Source organism: Hyposmocoma kahamanoa, unplaced genomic scaffold (assembly GCF_003589595.1).
Source record: "Hyposmocoma kahamanoa isolate Upper Pololo Valley unplaced genomic scaffold, ASM358959v1 98067, whole genome shotgun sequence".
NCBI classification, from domain to species: domain Eukaryota; kingdom Metazoa; phylum Arthropoda; class Insecta; order Lepidoptera; family Cosmopterigidae; genus Hyposmocoma; species Hyposmocoma kahamanoa.
Window position 1 is genome coordinate 1 of NW_020655482.1, and position 10091 is coordinate 10091.

The 10091-nt window shown below is 38.6% G+C and overlaps 1 protein-coding gene across 1 annotated transcript; it reads right to left on the reverse strand.

Annotated features, from left to right (window-relative positions):
- Positions 1-6315: 6315 nt before the first annotated feature.
- LOC113238743 (heat shock 70 kDa protein cognate 4-like) lies at positions 6316-9810 on the reverse strand. The gene is made up of 3 exons (XM_026475579.1): positions 8698-9810; positions 8276-8607; positions 6316-6636 (listed from the first exon to the last, which is right to left on the reverse strand). The coding sequence occupies exons 1-3, from the start codon at positions 9754-9756 to the stop codon at positions 6450-6452; spliced, it is 1578 nt and encodes a 525-aa protein (XP_026331364.1). The 5' UTR covers positions 9757-9810; the 3' UTR covers positions 6316-6449.
- Positions 9811-10091: the final 281 nt, after the last annotated feature.

Here is a 10091-nt window from a genome sequence, read left to right on the forward strand (position 1 = left end):
ATTTCGAGGATGAATCGAAAAAATGTGAAAATTAGAGGTCATTTCGTAATTTTTATCTAGTGTTATACTCCTCTAAAATCAAATCGAACATAAGGAATTTTTCCTCTGCTCCCTCTTAATAATTCTGGAATGAATGATCCTACGTAAGTGAAATGTGAAAGTTAAAGTCACTTCATAGTACGAACTGAGAGAATGAATAGTCACAAAGCTGCCAATAAAACATCATAGTTTTAACTTTATAATAAGCTTACTTTAAGTGCGTCATGGTACGAAAAGTCAATGTAAGGTTAAAGTAATATTGTTTTATGAGGTTGTGGTAGGCCCCCAGGTTGTTAAACAAGCGAAAAGTGCAATTTTGTCGGCCTTATCCACGGAAGAAAAAAAAGCAATGGAAGTGCTTTACGCCTCGATTACTATCAGAGCCGATGTCGCCAAAACTCACACATTCTTAAATTGAAATACTACAAAATCTTTATATTAATTGGTCGTAGTTTCAAATTTAAAAAGAAATAACAAATTCTGGACTGTTAATATAATTTAAACTTTATTCTGTTGGCATATCGTTAAAAGTTCAATACCACCAATACCTATTATTACAAGTCACGACGTTTTGATATTACATTGAAATTTCAATCAATGTGCAGCCATCTAGCGGTTCATTGCTAAACGACGACTTATTGGAGTTATTAATTTAGTTTTCCAAACAAGAAACGACGTATAAGCTTTACTTTCGTTTCTTGTAACAAAAAAAATATTTCGATAGAGAAAACTGAAAATTTATTAAAATAAGACTCCGATGGTATGAAATACCACCACGGGGATTTGCACGAAAGAATGACAACCATACCATACAAAGCGAAAATGGCGGACTTATAGTTGGCACGCGTCAGACGCTAATTAACCACTTCTAGAATGTATTTATTGTTTTGTGGCCTTACCCATGTACGGCTATTTATCTACATAAATAGAATAAAGAGAGGAGTTTCTTATGTCGCTCCTTCTACATGTATCTATAATGTGGAACACCTTTTTCCGACCGTTGCTTATTAGTAACAATACGAAAGGATTGCAAGGTGGGGCTTGTGTGGAGTTGCCTCTATTTCGTCGTCTCTGTCCTTAGGTCTTCCATAGTGGGATAACGGCCTTAACTGCAGATTTCGTGCTTCGAGAATTAAGGCTGCCGTTCCACTAGAGATGTGCAAGGTAGCGAGGCTGAGTGCGACGAAAAAATCCACCAATGGGATTACTTCGATAAACGAGGCTAGGAAAATCAAGTAATCCTATTGGTAGATTTTTCCTTGTCTTTTTCCTCTGGTGGAATCGCATCCTGACCCCAAGTTCGCCGCCAATGGAAAGTAGTACAACGTAATTCTTATTGATAAACTATTTTATTAGGTAAAATATAACATTCATTATTATACAAGACATTTAATGATTAAACACATTCGACAATTCATATTTTAAACATTATAAGACCATTTCTTTTAAAGAGAACGTCCTATATCTATTTCTGCAGCCATGCAATAATGTATTGAACGACGCTTAAGTGTGGTGTATTAGCAACTTGCTTGCATGTTTTAGGACACAAGTAATGCCATCTATTGGTAGCGTTCGGTACTAGCTTCGTAGTCCGTCCATGTGGAGTATATAACCAGAAATAGAGACGAAATAAGGGCCATCCATCCCTGGGAACTCATCAGGCAAATGGGCCTTATATCATTTTTAAATATCAACTCTCGTTTGCACTGAAATAGTACAACGGCAACAACTGAGCAGTGTGTACGTCTCCGTATATTCCAAATATATTCTGTATTTATTGTAATAAAGATAGTATCTGTAACAATGAGGGCTGTTGCATTCGGTGGTGTGGGAAAAATAGCAAAACATCTAATTACAAAACAAATGGAATGACATTTCATCAGTGGTCAATCGGCTAAAATTAAGTACATTCTCTGTAGGAGACATCTCTCGCTGCCACAGGATGGGTCGTCAAGGAAATAATAACAGGCCGAGGCCGATCCTGTTCAAGCTCCGCGATGTTTCTATCCGTGACAAAGTCTGGATGGCCAAAATTAAGTTAAAGGGCTCAGGTGTGACGTTATCTGAATTCCTGACGAGAACGCGGCATGCAGTTTTCATGGAGGCACGTCAACGCTTAGGTGTTGCAAAATGTTGGACGCGAGAAGGCCAAGTCTTCGCAATCGGGCCTGATGAAACTCGTCATCGTATCAGCAGCATCATGGATCTCGATGCTATTTTACCGAAGGAGGATTTCGAAACGACTTCACCGAAGAGGAATCTGAGACCTGCGGCTTCATCATCAAAACAGCCGAGTGCCGTCCCTCCGAAGGCGAGACGTGTTGCAGCATCCAAAAAGTAATATTGGCCAATTTTCCCATTTAGATTTTGTTTTGATTTGACCATTTTAAATTTTTATAATACCGTCGTTTAGTTCACCCAATTTCTTGTTCTTTTTTTTTTCTTATAACAAAATTATGTTTTTGACAATTACTGTGACGCGTGAAAGCTGATTAGTTTATTTTTTTTTTTATTGGCTACGGCTGCTTGAAATTTCATTTATATATCTTTTTTTTTTCTTGTTTTTTAAAGTTGCTATGCACGGAACTGGCAGATGGGCAGTAACAAAATATTATTTAAATTATTATTATTATTTTCTAATCATTATATATTTTATAAATTGATTTATATATAATACAGTAGTTTATTATAATAAAATTTATGTCGATAAGCAGTGATAATGACGATGAGGTTTATGTTTCTTGTAGTTCTCATAGCAGTAGTGACAGTGATGTTGGCTTTTGTAACATTCCATCCCTTTCGAGCACAATTGACTCGGTATTTTGTGACGTTCCCAAACATTTTAATATTATCCATATAAATGCGCAAAGTATTCCGGCTCATTTTTCAGATATGCTGGCATCATTTGATAATAAAAATCTTCATGCTATCCTTATCTCTGAATCCTGGTTAAAACCGTGCCTTCAGTCCTCGTCTTACTCTTTACCAGGATTTAACTTAATTCGTAACGATCGCATTGGTTGCGGCGGGGGTGGCGTTGCTATTTACCTACGATCTCATATACCATTTTCAATAGTTAGCACATCCTCTCAATCGCTATCCAATGCTGGTGAACACGTTTTCATTGAAGTTCTCTTTTCTCATACTAAACTATTACTTGGTGTCTACTATTGTCCCTCTCTTCGTATTAACTTTTTCGCTTCTTTTGAAAAATTATTAGAGGACTTCTCGCCTTCCTATGAACATAGCATAATTATGGGTGACTTTAATACTTGCCTCCTCAAACGAGATAGTCGTTCTTCTTGTTTTGAATCTCTTATAATGGCTAACAATATGACCATTCTTCCACTTAATGCTACACATAATTTTCCCAACTCAACTCCTTCACTTCTTGACTTAATAATTGTGTCATCTTTGAACTTCGTTAGTAAACATGGTCAGTGCGCTGCGGACGCTTTTTCTTATCATGACTTGATTTATCTTTCCTACAAAATCCGCCCACCCAAGGCTAAACCCAAAATTCTTCTGCAGCGCAATTTTCGTGGAATTGATTTGGACTGTTTGCGAAGTGATGCTCGTGAAATTGACTGGGGTAACGTTGTGAATGCTATATCAATAGATAGCAAAGTGTCCGAGTTTAACAACACATTGATGAATCTTTACGACAAACATGCACCAGTACGGCCAGTTAAAATGAAACACCTCCCTGCACCTTGGCTAGACCAGAATGTTAGGACTGCTATGAATAAAAAGCTCACAGCTAAGGCCAGATTTAAGTACAGTCCTACAGACGAGAATAAGCGCATCTATAATGAGCGTCGTAATCACTGCAATAGGTTGTGTAGGGATGGACAACGCCGACATATTCATAGTTCTTTAGAAACTGATGATCCGGCTAAAGTCTGGAAGTTTCTTAGGTCGCTGGGAGTTGGTAAGTCACGTCAAGATAGTTTCCCAAAAAATTTAAACCTTGATGCTCTTAATCACCATTTCTCTAATTCCGTTGCCTTCGACGGGTCGACTAAAACATCTACCTTAAATTATCTTTCCACGCTTCCAACTGCCGACCATCCTCCGTTTTCTTTAAAAGAGTTTACTGATTGTGATGTTAAGAAGGGCATAGAATCTATTTCGTCCAATGCTGTTGGCAGTGACCATATTGGTCGTAAAATGTTTTTATTCATACTTGATGAGATTTTACCTGTGATCCGGTATATTCTTAATTTTTCTATCAGCAGCGGAGAATTTCCTTCCCTTTGGAAGGAAGCTCTCATTACTCCTCTTCCCAAAAAAGCCAACCCATCTAACTTTTCCGATTTCCGACCTATTTCTATACTTCCCTTTCTTTCAAAGCTGCTAGAGCGACTAGTTCATAACCAAATTACTCCTTTTCTCATACGTAACAACCTTCTTAATCCCTTTCAATCCGGCTTCCGACCAGGACACAGCACTGTGACTGCTCTTGTTAGGATCACTGATGACATTAGGTATAGTATGTCGCAACAGCAACTCACTGTAATGTCATTGCTTGATTTCAGCAATGCTTTCAACAACGTTGATTTTGACATTTTGATTGCACTTTTACGCACTCTTAACATATCTCCAACGGTAATCTCTTGGTTTCATAGTTACCTGCATGGGCGTCGGCAGTGTGTTCGCATTGATGAGAGGTTCTCTTGTTGGTGTGACATTAATGCTGGCGTTCCACAGGGCGGCGTTTTATCTCCTCTTCTCTTCTCGATCTTTATTAATTCAATTTCCCGCAGTCTTACCTCATCCTACCACCTGTATGCAGATGATTTACAAATTTACACTCACCGGCAACTTGAAAACCTGCACGAAGCCATTGAGGTAATCAACAATGATCTCCGTCATATTTCGACGTGGAGTAAACAATTTGGTCTTAAGCTGAACGCAACGAAAACGCAAATGATTGTTATTGGCAGCTCTAGAATGGTATCCAAGATAGATTGGTTTCGCTTGCCGCAGGTTATTATAGACGACACCTACATTAAAATTAGTGACAACGTAAAAAATCTAGGTATACTTATTGATAGGCAGCTATCTTGGGCACCTCAATTAGTTGAGACCAGCCGCAAATTGTTTGCGTCTGCGGCATCTCTCAGACGGTTACGTAATTTTTTACCTATTGCTACGAAAACTGCGCTTGCCCAAACTCTTCTTCTTCCAATTCTTGATTATGCTGATGCCTGCTATCTGGATTTAACCGAAGAACAGCTCAACAAACTCGAACGTCTACAAAACTTTTGCATCCGTTTCATTTATGGTCTGAGGAAATTTGATCATGTTTCCATTTATCGTAATGAGCTGAAGTGGTTACCCATTAGACTTCGCCGGAATGCTCATATTCTTAATCTTCTCTATGGCATCTTATTCATTCCTCACACACCACCTTATCTTAAGGAGCGATTTGAATTCGCTCATCAATACAACCCCCGACTTCTGCGCTCTTCTTCAACTCTCCAACTTAAGATGCCATTGCATACCTCCCAGTATTACGACAAGTCCTTTACTGTTCAGGCTATTCGTTTGTGGAACGCTTTACCTTTGTCTATTCAACAAGCCAAATCATTGAATATATTCAAAAATATGGTAAAAGTACACTACCTTAATTTAGTGTGACCTGGACTGCTTAGGTATTTTTATGTTTTGAAATTACGTTTTAGAAATTTTTATATTTATAAGTATAAGAATATATAGTAGTTTACGATATTCATATATATGTATTGGTTTTATTATTTATTTATAAATATATGTATATTTGCATTTATTTATCAATTTTTATCTGTTGATTAGTAATTCTTCATACACCGCCGTCTTTTTCCTGTGAATTATATAATTACTTCCATCCAAAGGTTGTCTGGCAGAAATCGCTTAAAGCGATAAGACCGCCCATTGTACCACCGCTTATTTTTAATTTAATTGTATTGTATTTGTTTCCTTTTTTGGTGTACAATAAAGAATTTTTGTATTGTATTTGTATTGTATTGTATTGTAATTAAATATGTAACTCAGCTATTTCCGTCCATTATAGCAAAGCTCAAGTTAAACTGGTCGATTTGAAGTGATCTGGATGTGAACTAATTATTGTAGACTATATTCATACGTAGGTACTGAAGTTCTTATTTTGACGGCTAGATGTCACTCAACGTTAAGAAACTGACAGTTGTAGATATCAGTCCGGTGATTTACTAATTAGTCATTAGAGTTTCTTTTAAACATGATTTTATTTCCAGACTCAGATAGGCCGCTATTAAATTTGAAAAGTAAAAAACTAATGGATTTATTTTATTCAAACTTGTAATTATAACATTTGAAGACGCCAACGAATTCTTTTGACTATGATTATGCCGTTGTTCTTTCATGACCTGGCAAGATCTAGCCTTTGTTTACAAGTTCTTAATCGGCAGACAAACGCGTTCGAGATCGCTCAGTTTGCTATTCAGCTCTTTAGCTGAAGCCTGCTGGTTGTCCTCGAGCCAGCCGAGTATTTCTCTACACTTCTCCAAGATGGCTGTCTTCGATTCTGGTTGTATACGATCCTTCAGTGTTTTGTTTTCGGCTTTCGACCGCATGCTGGAAAATAAGACAAATGTTTGGATCACTAAAGAGAAACAAAGAAAGAATCAATGAAACATTTATTCGGCCATTGCAAATAAAATATAAAAATAAAATACACAACAATAGCCGAAAAGGCTAACCAGCTCCGCTTAAAGCTGGTCAGAGCCACCGCGCTGATTTTCAGCTGGAGCCTGAGAGGAGGTAGACGGCTATGCCCATTTGACTAAACCGAATAGATAGAATAGTAACGAAAAATTTAAAACAACAAAAACTAATGAAAAAGCATAAAATTACAGAAATATTAAAAATGTATGCAGTGTTCTTTATCAAACAACATGAAATGACAAAATTAATAATAAGAATGATGTCTGAATCATAATAAGTGGAAGCAGATGCCGTTTATTTGTCGCATTAGCGGAAATTCTTTTATACTTTAACGAAAGCCAGATAAATAAATATAGACAACTTCACACACGTTCTTCCGATCCGAAAGTAACTAAATCACCTGAGTTGTGGAAATCGGAAACAACGACGGTACCACAAACATCCAGATCTGAGACAATATTGAAAAGTTAGTTTCAATATCGGGATCATACCGGGCACCTCAAAGATAGCGACACCGTGGAAAATGGTGTGCAAGCCACTAGACCACAGAGGTCGTCTGAAGTCGAGTTAAGAATGCAGTGGAAATTGAAAACTTTACGGCCTTGAGAGGAATAATCTCCTCGCAGGGATACGAAACCCATTCGAATGCTTTATCAAAATCTCTAACTATTACTACTACCTAAAGTAATAAAAAATAAAAAACGCGACTTGTGTGTGCTGCAGTAAACGTAGGGAATGCAAATCCGTAATTCGTACCATAATTGAAAATCGGATTTCGAAAACGGAATTCGCAATTCGCGGGATTTTCTGAACATTTTGGGAAAACTTAAGAATTCAATAGATTTATATCTAATTATTTATTATATATTGTAATATAATTTTCTTTGTCTTCTTCTTCTTCTGCCGGGCAAATGTCTCGACCTTGGGCATCATCTGGCCACTCCTTTAAAGGAGTCTAAGTCCGGTTTCGATTTCAAAATCCGAATTTCAAAATCTAATCAAAACCACAGAAAATACACATTTTCTGAATTACGGATTATCCGAATTGCATTGCTATATTTCTATTCCCTAAGTAAGACAAATTGATCCCACTGCGAGTTTCATCTGAAATCAAAACACTGGTGTTCAGCTATCATCTTGGAAGATAGCACGATGCGGAGCATAAACAACAAGCAATGTAACTTACAACGGTTCGCTAATGAATTAGGGCCCTTTAGGTGCTATGCATACGATGTGGCATTGATAGAATATTCAAATTCTCCAATCATATAGCCTTTGTGATTTCTAATGCATTTTTCACAAGTCATGACTATAAGTAATAAAATGGTGATATGCATCAATATTAGACATAACTGGTTGAAGACTGTACCACCTCAGTCAACCGTGACCATGGGACCTGTAAAGGGCCCGAAACATCGGTTTGTTTGAACAAACAAATATACGCGATTTAAATCCGGAAAAATAGTTTCATTTCCTAAGTGTAACAATCGTGAAAGCCTAAGAACTCGATATTAGTTTTATAGATAAAAAGACTGATGTCCCAACTAACCTGTAGCAAAAGTATTGGAGTGCATTTCTCGCTTGGGCTGAGATTTTTATTTGTTCCTCTTCCTTTTTGTACATTTCAGCTTCTTTGACCATCCTGTCGATCTGGTGCTTGGAAAGCCTGCCTTTGTCATTCGTTATAGTGATTTTTTTCGATTTATTAGTGCTACGTTCGACAGCAGACGCGCTGAGTATTCCGTCTTCGTCAATTTCGAAAGTGACATCAATTTGTGGAACCCCTTTCGCAGCTGGCGGGATACCGGTAAGGGTAAATTCACCCAGAATATTATTTTCACGCGTCATAATGCGTTCACCTTCGTAAACTTGAACGAGAACCTAAAAATTAATTAACATGTTGAAAAAAGTAACTTTTGTTTATTAATAATAATGGCATCAATGTTCTGTTGCGAGTAGCAAAAAATTTACCTGCTGTTGATTGTCCACTGCGGTGGTAAAAGTCTGCGTTGCTTTTGTAGGGATAGCAGTATTCCGCTCTATCAAGTTAGTCATAACATTCCCAATAGTGTGGATTCCCAGCGACAAAGGCGCCACGTCCACGAGCACCAATTCCATCATAGTTTCTGAAGGATCCCCGTCCAGGATCGCCGCCTGCACAGCCGCTCCGTACGCAACAGCCTCGTCAGGATTCACGCTCTTGTTCAACTTCTTGTTCTCAAAGAAATCAAACACGAGATTTTGAATAAACGGGATCCTGGTCGAACCTCCTACAAGAATGACATCGTTGATATCCGCCTTGTCTATTTTGGCATCGCGCAATGCTTTCTCCATAGGCGCCAAAGTTTTCTCAAAGTGATCTCTGTTCAGCTCTTCGAACTGTGCTCGAGTGAAATTTATGTGAAAATCTTCACCTTCATGCAGTCCAGCAATATCAATACTTGCTTGCATTGCTGTGGACAGAGTACGCTTAGCGCGCTCACACTGCTTCTTAATTCTAATCCGGGCTTTTTTGTCATCGCGCAAATCTATACCGTGCTTCTTTTCAAACTCAGTAAGACAATACTCTACCATACGTGCGTCGAAATCTTCACCACCCAAGTGAGTGTCGCCGGCGGTAGCTCTGACCTCGTAGATGCCTTCCTCTATGGTCAGTACAGAGACGTCAAAAGTCCCGCCTCCCAAGTCGAAAATAAGCACGTTACGTTCTTCGTCGTCATCGGTTTTGTCCAGTCCGTAAGCAAGAACAGCAGCAGTAGGTTCGTTGATGATGCGCAGCACGTTGAGACCTGCGATGGTGCCGGCGTCCTTGGTGGCCTGACGCTGGGAATCGTTGAAGTACGCCGGCACTGTTACCACGGCGTTGCGCACCGTCGCACCGAGGTATGACTCGGCTTGGTCCTTGAGTGAGGACAGCACCATTGCACTCACTTCTTCAGGAAAGAAACTCTTGGTTTCACCCTTAAACGTCACTTCGATTTTAGGCATTCCACCTTCATTTTCCACTACTTTGAAAGGCCATTGCTTCATATCCTTTTGCACCACGGGGTCGTCGAACCGACGCCCAATCAGCCGCTTGGCATCTGCAACAAGCCATCCATAACTTTGCTTAATAATAATTGTAATAATTGTGTAAGTAAGTTATCAAAACGGCTCGGCTCTGCAGTGTACGCGATTAAAAAAATAAGGAAACTTTCAGACGTCGAAACCGCTAGATTGATTTACTTCAGCTACTTTCACAGTCTAATGACATATGGAATTTTGCTTTAGGGGAATGCCGCCGATATCAATAGAATCTTTGTCCTGCAGAAACGTGCAGTTAGGGCAATTTACAATCTGGGCCCCAAAGTATCTTTGAGAGATAA

Excerpts from the sequence above, each read along its gene's own strand:
- LOC113238743 (XM_026475579.1), bottom strand. The coding sequence starts at position 9,756 with ATGAAGCAATGGCCTTTCAAAGTAGTGGAAAATGAAGGTGGAATGCCT. Across the intron at positions 8,608-8,697 it reads CAGTGGACAATCAACAGCAG|GTTCTCGTTCAAGTTTACGA; the intron begins GTAAATTTTTTG and ends ATTAATTTTTAG. Across the intron at positions 6,637-8,275 it reads CTCCAATACTTTTGCTACAG|CATGCGGTCGAAAGCCGAAA; the intron begins GTTAGTTGGGAC and ends CTTATTTTCCAG.